Source organism: Peromyscus leucopus, chromosome 1 (assembly GCF_004664715.2).
Source record: "Peromyscus leucopus breed LL Stock chromosome 1, UCI_PerLeu_2.1, whole genome shotgun sequence".
In the NCBI taxonomy this organism is placed as follows: domain Eukaryota; kingdom Metazoa; phylum Chordata; class Mammalia; order Rodentia; family Cricetidae; genus Peromyscus; species Peromyscus leucopus.
The window spans coordinates 182,091,971-182,111,225 of NC_051063.1; the positions used below are offsets into that span (position 1 = coordinate 182,091,971).

At 37.5% G+C, this 19,255-nt stretch overlaps 1 protein-coding gene across 1 annotated transcript; it reads right to left on the bottom strand.

Moving 5' to 3' along the window:
* Positions 1–17,082: 17,082 nt before the first annotated feature.
* Positions 17,083–18,018, bottom strand: LOC114684466 (vomeronasal type-1 receptor 4-like). Its single transcript, XM_028859055.1, has one exon. The coding sequence runs from the start codon at positions 18,010–18,012 to the stop codon at positions 17,083–17,085; it is 930 nt and encodes a 309-aa protein (XP_028714888.1). The 5' UTR covers positions 18,013–18,018.
* Between the last annotated feature and the right edge of the window lie 1,237 nt (positions 18,019–19,255).

A 19,255-nucleotide genomic window follows, 5' to 3' on the forward strand; every position in this document is an offset into this window, starting at 1 on the left:
CAGGAAGATGATGCCAGTGGACCAATCCTGCCACATCTGTGAGGATGGAAAAGTTTTAAATTATTGATGGGATACTTCATCCTGAAAGTTGCTGTGGCCTTTGTGACTGCTTGAATGACAATTACTAAGGAGTATCTATACCAAATACTTGAGATTTGAGTATTTGGGTATTCACCTGCATTCAGTGTAGTGAAATAAGAAGAAAATTTTAAAGAAAAGAAACAGTGACCACTAACCACTACAGTGTGAGAGCACCTTGTGTTCAGGTCTGTGAGGTCTGTCAGCTGGATTCTGAAATGCATGCTTGTATTCATGGTAATAGCATCAGCAAAAACAACAACAACAATAAGAAAACTGTGTTGCAGTTACACAGGTCATGTGCACAGAAATCCACTTATAAAAATTCAATTCATTTCATTTGTGAAGATTTAAATGCATAATGGCAAATCTAACTTTTAAAAAAGTTTCATTTTATTGAATGTATATCACCCTGTACAATTCAAAACCTACAGCCTTTCTTACTTGATCATTTCCAATGGTCTGGAATAACACAAACCTAAAAACCAATGCCAGTGCTGAGGTCCCACTGGTGTGGCTGGTCCATTAATAATGAACACAGTCCTATTCCACTCAGTGAAGTGAACAACAAAAGTGCATCTCAGGAGTCCAGGACCCTCAATCATGCCTGATCACATCCTCTTATCTTCCCGTACCTTATATTCACTGACATTTCAGTCAGAAATAATATCATATAATAACATATCCCTAGTACCACATTTCTGTGGACCAACCCCAGCACTGGCCATGTCCTAGACAAGAAAAAGGAGTTGATGAGGTAAGGATGAGCTGGCCATGATGGTTGATAGATTCGTAGTTCAGAGAACTCCACAGTGCATGCAGTTCAGTGATAAAGACTCTATGTCCATAAACAATTCTAAATCTTTTGGATTCTATACATTAAAACTTAGATATACTTAATGGTTGTTTCCTACTGCTTCATCTCTATTCTCTCCTCTTTCACCCTGAACATTACAAGAAATAGAAGGTGTTATTTTTTTAATTAAGTGTAGAAATCACCAACAGCAGTAACAATTTATGAGTCACTGCTTGCCTGTTAGTTTAACATTTTCTTTAGGTTTTTTTATGCCTATCTGATGTGTATAGTAGCTTTATTTCAATGGTTAAGATGTGAACATAGAAACAGAAAAGGTTAGTGCCTCTCTTAAATATAAAGCGTTTTTTGTTTTTGTTTTTGTTTTTTTGTCAGAGTGAATACTGGAAGGTCAAAAACATGGCTAGTAAGGCTTAAACAGGGTTACCTAAGTTCATCATCATAAAATCATGAGAAATATTTTCAAACACTGCAGTGTTTTATGTAGTTTGTGTGCCACACATGACATGTCTTTCATGTTGTTGATATTTTATTGTATGTTTTTGTGTAAAGAAGTTTTGTCTGGGAGAGTAGACAGATAGCTCAGTCATACAAAACACTTGATGGTATTTCAGTGGACCTGAGCTTGAATCTCAGCACTGACATGCTGGCTCACAACTGACTCTAAATTCAGGTGCAGGGGATTCTGACTAGCTCTTGTGGCCTCTGCAGGTGCTGTAGTCTCATAGCGCACTTTTAGATGTACATGCAAAATATTCATACACACAAAATAAAAGTAGATAAGTAAATAAATCTTTTAAAAAATAGTTTTCATTTTGGAATAAATGTTTCTTTCATAGACAAAAGGCTTTTGGGACTTTAATAAAATGCAGTCTTCTAACAGTGACCTGTGGTGACAGCTGTCCTAACTCCCAGTTTGATTGCACAAGTACAAGATGAAACCTGATGTTTATGATACCATTGTAAATCTGCATTGTTTTTAATGATGGGAGAAGGCTAGAGTGGTAAGTCAAATGAATTACTAACATCATTACTCTGTGTAAATGTAATGTAAGATGCTAATGTGTGCTGAAATTACTGAGAAGAAAATTAAAATACTAAAAAGTTTCCTTTAAATCTTGTATTTGCTTACTAATTCTTATATTGATAAATCCATCATACAAAATATTGTAATCCACTCTCAAATAAAAAGGATTCATGAGAGATAATAATGAACCTGAATAATGCCAGAACTGAAATATTGACCAATATGAAATAAAAATAAGCTGAGTGTGGATATAAGCATAGCTGAAGGGTAGAGTCTTGGCCTACCATTGCACATGGCATGTATTTGTTCTAATATCAACAAGGATAAAACAGTGAGGGAAAGCATGGCAGCAGAACTTTGTGCTTAACAATAGAATATGATTCAACCAGGGGAGATAACAGAAGACACATTTGTTCCTTACTCTCATTTCCAATGCTCATATTATTGACATATAAGTCATAAATTCCCTTTGGTGTTACTTCCCCAAGTTTAAGAGGCAGGTTTTAAGCATGTCATTATACCACTGTCATTCTATACAGACTCTGTTCCTGACTCTCTGACTTATTCATGTAGTGTTGCATAAGAATACCATTTAGTCCAGAAACAAATTCACAAGCTATATCTTTTAGGGCTGTGTGACTTTTACATTTCTATTAGAATGTTTACTATGGGCATAAAACTATGCTAAATTCAACTATGATAATCCCAATGCCAAGATAGTCTACACATCATGTAGAGGATGGTGAATTATCACATTTTCATGTTACCACAATCCTTCAGCACTCTCACAGATGGATTGCATTACCATAGGGGTAACCAAGGTCCTTCTCAACCAGAGATTTATATTACAGTAGGTCCTGACAGGGACCAGCACAAAGATACCTGTGCCTAATTTTGACTAACCTCTTTGATATGGAATTATTTTTCTGCAACTTCTGTCTGTTCCACAGATCTATTTTTGCCTCAGATTCCAATTGCTAGGCTTTGGCACTTACTCAGGCTTCTCTTCTGTGCTGATTCTGCTGCTAAGAATGAATTACAAAGTACTCACCTGACATTTGGCTTCTGCAGAGTAACGGGTTCATTAGGCAGATTCTAACTCTTAATAAGCAGTGCTCTGTGACAGTCAGCTCAAGACTGAGGTAGAGGTCTATGACTCTGACCTCACCTCCCTCCAGAACTGCAATTTTCATTTCACCTACAGTAGGAATGACAGACTGGCTTTGGGAGCACAAATCATTTGGGGAGGAAAAGATACATATTCTAATTGCTAATTAACAAAGATACTTAAGACTTTTTGTAAATATCTCCAAAGAGGAAATGTATTTTGAAGGGGCATTGAGTTTTCATCATCCCTGAAGGTTGACTCAGGTCACACAGAAGGTTCTAGGGAGTTTGAGGTCAGATTCATGAGAAGTTACAGAAGTTTCTATGTCCCATTGGATCCAGTGCACTCTGATTCCTTCCAACACAAATAACTGTTAGCTGTTTTCAAAAAAAATTATGATACTTACTTCTTAAATGTTTCTTTCACTTAGTTACATACATGCATATGTGTTTTAGTCAAGCCCACCCTACATTATCTCCTTTATAAAATCTTATCCATCACCACTATTTCCTCTAACTGTCATGTGTTCATTTAAAAAAAAAGCAAGCAAAAGAAGGAAGAACACTGATACTACTTAAGGATGCTGACATGTACCTAGTGTTTTGGCATCTTTGAAAGTATGGGTAGATGCTCAAAAGTCAAATCCTTCATGAAATAAGACACTTTGCTTCCCAAATCCTTCTGTACCCAACAGCTTTTCAGGTAGGAGTGATACTTTCTGCACACTTCCATTTGGCTTGGATTTTGTCTAATTTCACCTTGTGCAGATTTTATGCATATTGTCCTAAGATGTGGATTCACATGTGCAAGTACTCAGTTCTGTCTGGACCAAACATTTTCTTGGAATTATCTATCACCTCTGGTTCTTACACTCTTTCTGCCTTTTTTTCCGTGAAGATCCCTTGAGTACTGAGTGGAAAAGGTGTGATATGGGTGTACACTTTTTAGCTTGGACCCAGAGTATCGTTTTTGTTTTGTTTTGTTTTGTTTTGAGACAGGGTTTCTATGTGTAGTCTTGGTGACTGTCCTGGCTCTCACTCTGTAGACCAGGCTTGCCTTGAACTCACTGAGATCCTCCTGGCTCTGCCTCAGTGCTGGGATTAAAGGTGTGCGCCACCACCTGGACAGAGGATCTTATTCTCAGCACCTTGAATGATTGTGGGCCTGTGTGTTAATCACAATAGACTGCAAAGAAAACTTTTCTGATGAGGGTGGATTATAGTGTAATCTCTAAGTATGAAAAAGTAGCAGTTTATTGGGCAGTTTATTACTATTTTCATTTAGTAAAATAATAATATTAACTTCTTCCCTGGAATCTATACAACACTCTAGCCACATATTCTTTCCTTGATAATGGTGCTTTCATTGGTTCCAGCCTGTGATGTGGACCTGCAATTTAATTATCAAGTGATTGTTTACTCCCATGATGTTCATGACACAATTGTACCAGGCTTGTTTTTCTATAGATATCAGGGTTCATATCTAGGTACTACTGATGATTGCTTCTAGCTCTGTGAAATGTAACCAGTAAGGTTAAAGGGACCAGTGTAATTTTTCCATGGTCTGCAATAGGGATGTACCTCCAAAGGACCATAGACTAGTAAACATTATAGGCTATTGACATTATTCTTTGTTATCTTCAATTTATTTCTTAACTTCCAACCCCATACAATGATCCAGTTTAGAGTACTCAGCAGAGGAAATAGTCAATTTTAGGGAGACTATCCAATGAATAAAAGGAAAAGCATGAAGGTACAATGAGCAGTGCAGTTCATTAGATCACTTAATACAATGAAATACAAATGGATTGTACAGTGATGCATTAAAATATAATGGGAAAATGAAGAAATATGGACTATACTAATCAACAAAATTTTTAGATTATTAAGAATATTTTTTTTACTTTTGAAATGTAAGTATTATTATTTCCCTTTCCATTTTCCTCACTCAACTCCTTCCCGTGGCCACCCTCAATATTCCTCAAATTTGGTTTGGTTCTATTTAATTATTATTAGAGCACACATACAGACAGGCACACACACACTCCCATATATACAAGCATATCTTTGTATGTGTGTATACATGCATATGTATATAAATGTGTTCCTCAATGAATGAATACAACTTGCTTAATCCATAGTATCTGAATGTTTTAGTAGTTATGTTTGGAACATTTATTATATTTACATTGTCATAAAGTAGATTTTTGGTTGTCACTCTTACAGTGTGATAATTGTTTTGAACTCTGTTCCAAGTTTATATACTATGTTACAGAACAAGCATCTCTATATATTCAATTTCTGAAGAATACCACGAGCATAGCTCATGAAAAACAGAGCTTAGAGACACAGTAATGGACATCTAATCCTCTTATCTTGCATGTAATTTCAACACTAATTAATAGATTTGCATCTCATTTTTTGATTATGATAGAAGTCACATATTTTTAAATATTCTAAAATGTTTCAAATATGTTAATGCTATTTGCTTTAGCCTACTTTCTTTACCTTCTTTCCTCATTAGTTATAATTGTTTCTGAACAATAGATCCAAACTGAAGACAAAGTCTACTTGGATCAAATGTGCTTTCATCTTCAATACACATAGCACCACTTTTTGGTCTTAACATGTTCAATACATTTGACTAAAATATAATTGTGTCACTTCCTCTTTTCCCTTCTCAGCTCAAAACTCTTTCAAGTCTCCTCTATTCAAAGCTTTTTGGGTGCCGTGCCAAAACCTTCTCCTGAAGTTTGTGGAAGGTGCTTTCAAGCAGCGGGAATTTCAATTTTATCAATATAAAATGAATCTATGTACACCAGGCTCTTGAGTCCATCACTTTACTGTTCTAAGTAAGATAATTATTTGCCTCTGCTCTCTCTGCTGTTCTCTCCTTGTTCTACCTTAGTTCTATTCTATCTCTAAGTCTACAGCTTTTTTCAGCTCTCATTCTTAGCTCCTCTCTGGCCTGACTCCTAAGATTTCTACAGGAGACTCCTTGCAATTCTGAGAAAAGTTTCAAAACCCTCAAGGTCACAGTACATTCCTACAATACTCAATAGGAACTGATTCTTTACCATATTAATGCAAGGTCCCAAGGTATCAGGACCAGAGAGAGGTGGCACAGTGCCCAGTGTAACAAACTCAGCAGACTTGGCAAGTGAAGAATTGGTAGAGTTTGCTTAGGGTGTTTGTGTTAGTAGCCTCGATGAGACACCTGCTACTCAGACCTAGTGCATAATGATAAAGTTTTAAACTTATATCTATTTACAAAGGCCAGTAGTCTAATTTGAACTTGCTCTGAGGTGAAAATGAGCTAAATGTGTGTAGTTTGTATTAGATTGAGCAGAGATTATTATTTTCTGTGTTAGTCTGAGCAAAAGGAACGAGGCAGGCTTTAAGTGAAACAGTATCATGGTAAAATGGATCTGGTGATGAAGCATGTTCTAGTATATTTTCTATATATTAAGATTATACAGCTAACTGAAGACTCATCTTCCTGACTACCCAGCGATATATGTACCAATGAGATTGAGATGTAACAATGAGATTACATATAGACATTAAAGAAAATGAATAGTAATGGGAAGACATCATAGCTGTAATTCCATAAGAAGTTTACAATAGGAAACAGCCAATTCATTCAAAAGGCAGTAACTCCAACATGCCTTGAATGATGGCTTAGTTCTCTACCAGAATGGTATGCTATGATAAGTTGACGTTTGAACAAGAAGTGTCACTCCCATGGCCTTTGCTACCAGCAGCTCCCAATACTCCTCTCTTCAACACCTTCCACGTTCCACTTTTCAAAAATTAGTAGTTTCTTCATCCCCAATTACTACTGCTACATGTATATACACAGGTATATAAATAGACTTCCCCAGTCTATTTTTGTCATTTCTGTGTATATGAATCCAGGGTTGATGAATTTCTATTAGACAATCAGATAAGGATCTTGTCTCTGGGAAAGGCAAAATCTCTCTCTTACTGTAGTTATCAATAGTCTGTAGTTCCTTTTCCAGGTTTGTGACTGCATGAGATCTTTTCTCTTTCACAATTACATGTCTATTGATATTGCCATTCTTCAGCACCTTATAATACAGTCATTTCTGAGAGGCACAGCCTCAGAGCAGTCTTTCTTGTATTCTGGCTCTTAAAACCTTCACTCCCCCTTTTCTGAATTGTTCCTTGATCCTTAGATGCAAGACCTGTGATGTAGTATAACCACTGGCACTGGGCACTCTACAATTTGTTGATCTCTGCATTGCATACAGTTGTGGTTTTTCTGTGATGGTTTTTTATGAGGAAAGCAGAAGCTTATTTGATAAGGGGTGTTACCTGTATTTATCTGTGTGCTTAAAGATAAGACTTAGTAAAAAGATTATGATTATATGACTAGGTGTCAGTTGTAGTGTGACAAATATTTTCCAGGGAAGATATGATAGAAATGTCTACTTATCCCAGATACAGATGCCATGACACACAAAATTATGGATATGACCAAACACCAACTAGGTGAACTTTGTTTTTTATTGGACTTACTTACAGAATTATAAGTGAGTGGCTACTTAAAGAAACAGGAATGATTCAAAGACAGCTGCCTTATGATAGCCTGCTGCAATATGGGTGACAACTCACAAGAGCTAAAGACTTGGAACACAAGGTATAACCTTTATGTAGTTCAACATGTTAGAGAGTATTCTTTCCAAGTGACTCAGGTGGACCAAGCCTCCTCCATTCGACTCTGCTGGCCTTTGTTTATGCCTTGAGCTGGTGTGATTTCAAGGATCTTCTTTGCAACTTGACAGTTCCAAGAGAGACTATCAGCTTTTATTGCTTACTCTGAAAGAAAGAACATAATAAATCTTATCAGTTTCTTGGACTTTCTGAAGCTGTTTTGAGTTGTTTAACTTCCTTCATGTTGTATCCTGAATGAAAATCCCCCTTTGGAGACAGTGACAATATTATGAGATATGTGTATTCTTGTTGGAGTAGTTGAGTAGGTGTGACTGAGTTGGAGAAAGCATATCACTGGCGGTATTTTCAGGTTTCAGATATTCAAGCCAAGCCCTGTGTGTCTTTTTCTTCCAGCTATAAGAAAATCCAGATATGGCACTCTCAGCTCCTTCTGGAACACCATGTCTACCTATGAGAAAGGTAACATTTATGCATAGGTCAAGAAAGCTCTTTCATTTCTCCATGTTAAAGAAGAAAGAGTTCCATAAAAGGACAGGAGCTTAATAGTGATTTGATGGAGGTGTCATGGGGAGAAAGAGAAAATCCAAGTAGGAATTTTAACAAGTCAGTGCCAGCATTAATGATTTATGTGGTTTTTTTAACTAAATTTTGGCAATGGTTTTCCATTGTCTTTCTACTGTGGAAGATAGTCTTTGGTCTTCTGAAGATTTTCAAGAAAATAAAAACATTATTTCAATGCAAGACCTCACTGGGTGAGCAGGTTTCCATGCTTGTGTGTGGCCCAGGGCACTGAAAACACTCATCCCTCATACTCTCCCTAGATTCACGTGATCAGCAGAAATCCAGACTCTTACATACTGTTGCTGGAGGGCTTCTCTCCAGGTTCTACCAAGCCCGACAGTCCCACAATCCATGTATAAAATAATCAGACACTTATATTACTTGTAAACTATATGGCCGTGGCAGTCTTCTTGCTAACTGTTCTTATATCTTAAATTAACACATTTCTATAAATCTATACCTTGCCACGTTGCTTGTGGCTTACCGGCGTCTTTACATGCTGCTTGTCCTGGCAGTGGCTGCAGTGTCTCCCCTCCCCTTCTTCCTGTTCCCTCAATTCTCCTCTCTCCTTCCTGAATTATGAGCAGAATGAGTTAAAGCCACAACTTTATCACTCCAAGTTTGTCTTCCAGAACAGGTTTTATAACAAACTTTAAAATTCCTCTCCTAAGCCAGCTCTCTTTACTCGTTTATTTGAGAATTTGCCTCCTTCATGTACCCTGTTTTTCCTTTCCTCTCATCCATTCTTGTTTTGTTTATGACACCTGACTTCATTTTCCTCTGCATCTTCAATGATTCTTTCAATACTCTGTGACCCTTCAGTGTGATAACAGGCACATCACACAGCCTGATATGTCCTGAAAGCAACAGAGGAAGATGAACATGAATATGAGTGCTCTGACTAGCTATACCAGTTCTTCTGGGGTGATTTTAACTTCCAATTACATGATTTGGAGCTCTTCATTTTTTTTCTTTTTTGTTTTTTGGGGTTTTTTTTGAGGCAGGGTTTCTCCATGTAGTTTTGGTTCCTGTCCTGGATCTTGCTCTGTGGCCCAGGCTGGCCTCGAAATCACAGAGATCCACCTGGTTCTGCCTCTCTGGTGCTGGGAATAAAGGTGTGAGCAACCACCACCCAGCATTTGAGCTCTTCAAATTTATTTTGGAAAACAATTAACAACATTTTGATCAAGTTTCACCTTTTTTTAATCTTCATATTCAGCACCATTTTGGGAAGGAATGATGTCATTTTATTTTCTATGTACTTAACATAGATCTGTCAATACTTTCTCTTTCTATTCTATTTTACTGAAGATAAATGTCAGATATTCCTTTAAAAATAATATTTGAAATTATACACAAAGAATATTTATTATTCTTTGAGAATTTTAGACTCATATTCTTATCACCATATTGATTTCCAAAGTGGCTGTACAAGTTTTCATTCCCAATAGAAAGATACATTTTAATATAACTTATGAATGTAAAGAGATAGAGCCTATGCTGTACATTGTTTGACAATCTAGGAAGATAATCTCACTTGTTTTACCAGAGTTCTCTAGATCTGTTACGCTGTGAACCAGGACCATGAGAGAATGACCTCTAGAGACCTGGCAGTGGGGATCTTTTTCCTGTCCAAGACTATACTAGGAATGTTGGGAAACTCAGCCTTGCTGATATTTTATCTTTGCTGACTTCTCTGGAATCATGGAGAAGCCTAAAGTCCTGATTATCAAACGCCTGACCTGGGCCAACTTGATTGATCTGTAAAAGAATCCTGCAGACAATGGCAGCTTTTTGTCAGACTTACTATCTAGATTATATTTCATGTAAACTTACCTCATATTTTCACAGAATTACCAGATTAGCCCCACATCCCTGATGAGTATCTTTCAGGCCATCTCCATCAGACCAAGTAATTCCAAGTGGTCAAAGTTCTAGGTCAAAATCCCAGGATCTTTGGCCCTTGCCTAGGCCTGTTTGGGGCTCTCCAATTCTTGAGATACATCTTCATTTCTATACATAAAAATGGTATATTTGTAGAAGAATTTTACTGGGATAAAATATTATGGATACTGTTCAGTTACTGATACTGGAAGACTAATAGTGAAGCTTCTTGCAATCAATCCTATTGGCATTATATAATTGTCTTTTGGGAACTTATGATGTGGACCATTGGCTACATGGTGTTGATCGTACTCAAAAACAAGCAGAGGATCCAACACATTGACAAATCAATGTATCCTAGGTCATCACCTGTGACCAGAGTCACCCAAAGCATCCTCACCCTAGTGAGCAGCATTATGTTCTTCCACATAACCTCTATTGTCTTTCCATCTTATCTTTCTGTCCATGAAGGAACCAGTAGGTGGCTGTCCAATCCCTCTCTAGCTATGGGTGCATGCTTCCCTGCAGTGTGCTCTTTTCTGCTCACCTCATACCACATCTCCTTATTCAGTCTCTGTTGTACCTGTTCTCACTAGGCAACACACTCTACTTGTGTAGTCAGAGAGTTCTAAAAGCTGTACTGTCTGTATCTCTCAATTTCTACTACTATGTTCTGTTCTGTGAACACACTGTCAATATGAAACTTCAGAGTAGACACAGAATATTTATAAAGATTCTTAAATGCTGTTTGTAATTAAGACTGAGACACAGGCAATTCCTACTGTATGTTGTGAGTGCTAAAAAAAAATCACCACTTGCTGTTTCTATGGAGAATGTCACAGTAGCAGAGATAGTTAAGCTGTGGGACTATGTGGGTTATTATGATATAGGTGGGCTTCCATGAGGATGGGATGTCAATCAACATCCTCAGATTCCATGCAAAAGTTAACCAGTGCAAGTCTGCACTTAGATCTTCATCTTGAATTGGAAATTTAGTGTAGGTATCAGTCAGCAAAAAAGAACAACTTAAAAATATGAAAATGGTAAGAACAGCTTGGGGATAGCAATGAAGACATGGAAGTGTTAGGCACTGAAAAGAAGGTAGACTCAGTACATGCTGTATTTCTTAAACATAAAGTATATTAAGAGTTTAAAAAAGATTAATAATGAGCTATGAAAACATGGTTAAAACACACCTTTCTGTAAAGTTTCAGATGAAGTATTCAAATTGATCTGTAGAATCTGCATACAAAATAATAAATGCTGGATATATTTACATTTGTAATCAACAGATTACTAGTTTAAATTAAGAGGAATGACAGAGGAGACCACAAGTGGGTTAGTGGGCAGCACACACTTTGTTGTCCCTGTTCTTGAGAGGAAGGAGTAGAAAGATTGTGTGTTTGTGTTCAACCTAGGTGACATAGTGAAACTCCATCACAAATGAAATAATAAAAAAATAACGAATATAAAAATGGTGGACTGTTGTGGAATCATCTGAGGAAAACTGGGATACATAATTTAATGAGAACACTTAAGCCTACTGCATTGATATAAAATATCTCTGGGGAGTAGCTTCCTTTGTTTTACTTTAAGACTGTTCTTATTATAGTCCACTAACTTCCAATGTTGTATGACCTAAAATAATGACTTGCTTATAAGAGAAGGGAATTCTGCCAGCACATTGCATGGGGCTAGAGAATAAAGAACTGGTGCTTCTATGGTCTCTAATCTATCAGTACATTCCTCAGAAATTATATTTCTATCCTCAGTGAAAATGCCCTGCTCCTTAACCATTTTCCCCTCCCACCCACACTGATTTAAAGCAGTACATAGTTGCCACTGTAAAGATTAAACTCATCAATCCACAATCTGTTTTTTAACCCATGTTTATATTTCATTTAATTTATTTCTGAGTTTTGTATGTTGAATGACAGACAATTAGCATGCTTTCAGGTTTGAAATCTGGGTTTATTAAGTTCACAGTCAGCAGCAGTGAAAGAAAGAAAAAAACAGCAAATACCTGGAAGGCGGTAAATTTCCAGATAAGACAGATGATCACAGTGTCCAGGATACATCAACCCAAAAAATAGCACATGCAATGTAAGAATCAGCAGGAGGAGTAGGATAGTGAGAGGAACTGGGAGAAGTGAAGAAAGGGACATTGCCCTTGGAATGTAATATATAACAGAGGAATTTTTTAATGATTTGTATAAATATATCAGAACTACACTTGGGGAAAAGGCATCTTCTATGAATAGTGTTGGTCTATGTGTATGTCTGCTTGTAGAAGAAGACAAATAGATCCATATTCATCATCCTGAACAAAACTCAGCCCCAAGTACATCAGCAAACTCAACATAAAACAGCCACTAAACATGATGGAAGAAAATATATGGAATAATATTAAATGGATCCAGACTGAGGATAGTTTCATAAACAGAACACTGATATCACAGGCACGATTAATAAATGGGACCCCATGAACTTAAAATATATCGTTCAGGCAAAGGACACTCTCGATAGAACAAAATGACAACCTACAGATTGGAAAAGATTTCCCTCAGCTCTTCATTCAATAAAGGGTTTAATATTTAAATATATAAAGAATTCAGGAAACCAAACATCAATAAATCAAATAATTCAATTGAAAATGACGTAGAGACAGTCTGCAGCAGCCAGGAAACAGATAAGAGAACTGTCTCCAGGCTGCATCACTACTCCTGCTATCTTGCTAACCCCTGGATTCTGTTCCCTCAAAACCTACTCTGCTATCCTATCCCACAATACCTGGTAATTATCCAGGTGGCTAGGCCTCCCCTGCAACCACAACAGAATACATAATCAAAGGCACAACCCACAGCAGTTGTAAGAACAGGTAAGTGTCTGGCCTCCCTAAGTAAAATGCAGTAGACATCTGGTAGCTACAGAGATTAAGAGGCCACCTCAGAAGTCTGAAATGTACCAGACACCTGGAGACTGTCTTGTTCTCTGAAACAGGGTGCCTAAAAGAAAGCAACTTACCTGTGCAGGTAAGATGTAACTCTGATACTGCTGAATGGGGACTCAAAGGTCAGTGCAACCCACAACCTTATATGTCTATGAATTTGATGGCAAACCCAAGATGAAGTCACAATATTCTCAGAGATTATCCCACTAGACAATGATAACCCCAGGATCTTGTCAGGGTTTGTCTGTGGGAGCCCACAGTCGCTCAGCTTCACACTGTGACTCAGCATGAAGCTGCCATTATGACCCAAAAGAGTTCCAAGCTTGCTTGTTCTTACCTCTTTAGAAGTGTGAGAAAGTTCTGATAATGCTCCTGTTAAAAGTACAGGGGTTGTGAGAAAGTCCTGATTAGCTTTGTGGGAAAGAACTAATCATTTAGCAAATACCCAATTCTAGGTATGCTGCTGATGTTAGCAGGTGGCATATGTTTGATTCAAGGACAGGCTAGAGTGCCTGTGCTGTGCATTGTTCCACTTTAGCCTTTCAGTTTCTATATAGGTGGGCTGTGAAATAAACTCAGGGCTGGCTGGTTGTTGACAGAATCCTTTCTGGCACTAAATTTCTGTCTCTATTTGTTCTTGTTACTCTGTTTTTTCCTTAGCCTCATTCCTTACTCAGCTACCCTAGGCAACTCAATGGCTGACTCTAACACCTATCTCCTGAGGGAGTCAACTTGAGCCCTGAGAAAGCCTTGTTCCCATCAATAAATAAAAACTTTTAACTGAGTAATGAGCATAACATAGGGTGAGATGGGGCAGAACAAAAGTGTGGAAGTGACTTTTCTCTCTTGTTCTATGAAGAGCAGAGGATTTCCTGGAATAGGACCTTACAAACCTAGTATTCTGGGGACAGTGGACTAAGGTCCAAGGATGTGGATGCAAATAGACTCTGCCTTCCTGCAGAGCATGTCTCCCCAACTTTACCTGACAATTATTCCATAGATGCCTTGAAAATTGTATTTGTGGGCTGAGGAGGAGTCTTAGGGGACAAAAAGTTTAATGGGTAAGCAGCAAGCCCTGAGTTGGGATCTTAACTACTTCCAAAAAAGGTTTGTACACAATGATCTTCTGGTATGCCATGACAGAAATAATGGGATCCCAGAGGCTCAGAAGCTAGCCAGCCTATCTTAAATGGAAAGATCTGAGTTCGTTGAAAAACCCTGTTCCAAACATAAGTTGGAAAGTGAATGAGGAAGACATTGGACAGCAACCTCTGGCCTCTACAGGACTGTGCATGCATATGTCTACACACACACACACACACACACACACACTCTTGAGGAAATATCATGGAAAATTGAACAGGAGAAATAAGTTTTAACGTGATAATGAAGCTAAAGACTTGCTGTCTGAAAACTTGCCACCTTGTTTGTCTTCCAAACATGATTGTTTTTTGAGTCAAAGCTGGTGGTACATGCCTGTAATCTCTGTAACCAGGACCAAAGGCTGAAGAACCATAAGTTCAAGACCAGTGTTGGGTTCAGAGCACAAAACTGTCTCAAAAACAACCTAATAGATTATTTGTGAGTACTACTCAGTTAAGGACAGAGTGTTTGCTAAAGGTTAAAATATGGTCAAAACCCTTAGAATAGGTATAATGACACTCACAGCTTTAGCCAATACAATATCATCAGTAAGTTTTAAACATGTTCATAGTTGTAGAAACCTCATCAAGCAATGGGAGAAAGGGACTACAGAGATGAGTCATCAATTAAGGACACGGCCTGCTCTTCTAGCAGATAGTAATTGGATTCTGAGCACCGATTCTGAGACTAAACACCCTCTGTAATTCCAGTGTCAGGAGATCTGATGCCGGCTTTGGACTATGCAGGCACTCCATCCATGTGGTACACAGACATACTTTCAGGCAAAGCAAGAATAATCATGATTTCAAATAATAAATCTTGTTTTTTTAATTTAAACTAAGAAATGGAAAAGAAGCAGAATAACTCATGGCTTTAATTCTAGTGGTCAGAATTTGAAGGTGGAGGATAGAGTTGAGTTCAAAGCCAGTCTGAGTTACATAGAGAGTTCTAAGGCAGGTTGGACTACAGTGTAAGATCCTGTCTCAAGAAAAGTATTAAAATGCCAAACAAAAACATGCTTGTATTTACAAAAGTTGTAGTCAAGTTAAACACAGGGTTGATCAGCAAACTAGTGAATAATGACTCTTACCAGCAAGCCTGTTGACTTGAATTATATCCTGAGAAGCCACACCCTACGGGGAGAGACCTGAATAAAGTAAGTTTGATGCTGATCTGCACGTGACCACACCTACATACTAAATGATTTTAAAAAATTTAGGCCAAGTGTGGTGGCACACACATTTGACCCCAGCACTCAGGAGAGAGAGGCAGGAGGACTGAGTTTGAGGCTAGGTCAGATCTGCATAGTGAGTTCCAGGAAGCCAGGATAATATAGAAAACCCCAGTATCAAAAAGAACAATTAACTACAGAGTAGAATTAAGAAAGAGTAAATATTAAGTGACATAAAAGATTAGAAGTTGGTTATCACAGAGGGCATTGATGAAGTGAGCAGAATGAAGGGAAAATTGGACAAGCACACCAAGAAAATTGCTGATATGAACTCACAGAGACTTAGGGGTATGCATAAGAAGTGCATGGGTCTGATCCCAGTATTTGAGTATATCTTATAACTTTTAGTTTTATGTTTTTGTTGGATTTATGAGTGTAGGAACAAGTGTTATACCTGTTCTTTGGCTTTTTTTTCTGTTTGCTTGTCTTCACTTAACCACAAAGTGCTAGGTTGATTTTATGTCATTTATTTTATGATTATGCCTTAGAAGCCTGTGTTTTTCTAATGAGAGAACAGAAGTGGATCCAGATGGGAGAGCAAGTAGGAAAACTGTTAAAAGCATAAGGAAGGGACTATATAAGGTATATACTATGTAACAAAAAAATCTGTTTTCAATAAAAGGATTTTTTTCAAAAAAGGCTAACCTATTATTTTAAGATAATTACAATCAAAGTTCTGCTGCCAAAACTAACACAATTTTCATGAAGTCACAAAACACTTTAAATAGCTAAGGCAATCCTAAGGAGTTAAAAGAAGCTGGAAAAAAACTTGACATCAAATTACACTACAAAGCCAAAGTGAAAAATGACAGCTTGGCATGGCATAAAACCAAACAGTCAAACCTGGAGAACAGAACAGAAAACTTGGACATAAACTACCAAAGCTATAGCATCCCAATTTATGAAAAATGATTGAAGTAGTAATTTAAACATTTTTTTCAACTAAAAAGATCTTTTATTTATTTTATTTATTTATTTGCATAGATCCATATCAGAATTCTGGAAGGTACTTTAAGAAGTTCCACAAGTACTACTCTAATCAGTGAAAGAACAAACAGACAAGGAAAGGCCTCTTCCAATTGCTTTGGATGTTCAAAAGAACTCAACAAGTATTTCTGTAGGACAGCTACAAGCAGTCTTTCAGAGAAGAAAAGGCTAAAGAAGTTTTCTGGTGCTGGAGTAGGAGGAAGTAGTTGTGGACGGACCGGGGTCTTTAGAAGCGCAAGTATATGGCCAGTCATGTTTTCAGTCTTCATTGCAGTTAGAATGTGGGTCTATCAAGTTGTCTGTGAAATCACCAAGCAGTTAAGATGACCTGACAGGATTAAAACCCCCAAGAAGTTCAATTTGATTGGTTTTATTTCTTGTTTGCCTAGCTCATGTGCATGTCAGGTGGGCAATAGGAATAATGTATTAGCTGTTAGTCTCATGGAGGCTCCTAATTCAAACAGCTGATAAAACTTGCATATTCATTTTGGTTACACTTAGAAAGACAAGGTTCTACATACTTAAGTTTCTGGATTAATCTATGAGCGTGTTGTTTAAGTAAAAGGCTGGATGTCCTGAAGATATCATCATTATTGTACTTCTTACAAGATTAAATTATTTTTATTCCTGATCCATATCAAGGTAAGCCTGAAGACAATGGAACAACGATTCATAAGAACAAAGGGTCCAAATGATGGAAAACACAGAGAAATGAGGGGAGTGATGTTCACCAGCCACCAGCTGTGATTATGAAATAGAGTAATGCAGCCTCTTAAGATTGAGGAGAGACTATAAAACACCAGAAAGGTAGACACTAAGACCAGGATATTCTGGGTGGCACTGGACTCAGGTGAGGTTCTACTGTAACCATGAGAGCTGCGGATGTGTTGAACCCTCTTCTTGTGTCTGTACAGAATGACAATCATGGAGCTGCTCGACCAGGTGATCAACATAGACAAGAAGACTTCAGGGCACATGACAAATGCTACATGAAATAACTCAATGATTTCATCACCCCCTACACTATTGCAGTATCCAAAATCTAGTATTCTTGTCATGTTTTCACTATTAAATTTGATAAATGAGTACACAAATGAAATGAAATGTATTAACATGGAGAAGACCCAGAGGAGGGAAATGGAGCAGCAAATATAATTTATACTTCTGAATTTATGACCTTTCAAACAGAATTCCTTGGGTCTGATGATCATGGTCTGGAAGACACTTAAGAGACAGGTTGTGCCAATGGACACACTCCGACTGAATGCTTGAATGTATAGTAAGAGCCTGCATTCAAAATTATTTAAGAACTTCTTCAGCCCAAAAGCTGCCATTGTGTGGGGCACTCCTAAAGAGATTATGATCATGACATTGGCTGTCATTAGGTGCACAAGAATCAAATCTGTGGGCTTTAACATGCATTCTCTATAGTAAATGACTAGATAATAGAAGATAAGAGAAAAATTTCCCAGAATCCCTATTGTAGTTTGTGATAAGAAAATAATTCTCTTTGCCAGAATCCAGAAGTCCATTCTCTGATTCAGAAAAACTTCTTTAGTTTATGTCCCAGCTAGTTCTCTGGTCAAATTAATAAAATAAATGCTCATAACTTGTGGTAAATATAGGACACCTTTAATCCATGGAGCTTCAAATTAGCTTAAACAGAGGGTCATCTAAAGAGAGGAATTCAAGGCCATCCTAGAGCACATAAAAAGTTCTCATCCCAAAAGTTTTGATAGAAGTCATTGCTTTCTGTGTATGTCACCATGAATTTGCTCAATACCTCAGAATGCACATTTTAATGGAAGAAGAAACATTAGTTTTCATAGAAAATCCAACATTTGGGACAATATGATGTTGGCCTGTGAGAAACAAAGAAAAGAGCTGTGTGGTCATGGACCACACCTTTAATCCAAGCACTGGGGAGGAAGAGCCAGGTGGATCTCTGTGAGTTCCAGCCAGGGTCCTACACAATGCAAGATCCAGGACAATCATCAATACAACACTGAGAAACATTGCCTTTAAAAAAAAGAAAGAAAAGAAAAGAAACAAAGAAAAGTTATAGCACAAACAAACACAATTCCAGAAAGTACTGATATTTGCTAGTCTTTATGTAAAAGATTATAAATAAAATAAAGACTATATAATTTAAATATATTGATTCTTATTGTGTAGTTTATCTAAAATTAAAACAAAAATAATGAGATATTTATAATACCACTTGGAATACATCTATGGTCTTGTGAAAGAGCAAAGATTAGTCCACCTTGTGTAAGGTAGAGGTGTTTTTTGGTTTAACCCAAAACTGACCTTCTTTTTCCTACCATCTTCTTATATAGTCTCTTGGGAAAGAAGCCAACCTTTTTCTAAAAAATGGTGGTCATAATGTGCAGGTAACTGAATGCTGTTGTATTATATTAAACTGCTAGTTAGTTTACTTCCCCCTACCAATTGCCAGTGAGGATATAGATTGTCTGAGTTCTTTGTCTTTTAAAGCTCACTGTAAAATGCATTTGAGGCAGCTATGTGAGAAGCCCTTCTCTTCAAGCAGTTGCTTATTGTTGACTCTCTACTTAAACTTTGATGTTTCTGAATGGTCTTTGGGTCTCAAACCTGCAATTGTCTTATATAAGAAAAATTATTAAGAACTCAAAACATCTTGGACTTCCCTCTACTGGATGTGCTTCCCCAGGGGAGGCCAGGCCTTCTTGTGGGTGAGAGAGGGGGGTGTATTTGGAGGGGAAGGCTTTGGGGGTGGGAAGAAGGAAGAGGGGT

What these genes read in the sequence shown, in the direction of transcription:
- LOC114684466 (XM_028859055.1), bottom strand. Translation starts at nt 18,012, where the DNA reads ATGGACTTCTGGATTCTGGCAAAGAGAATTATTTTCTTATCACAAACT.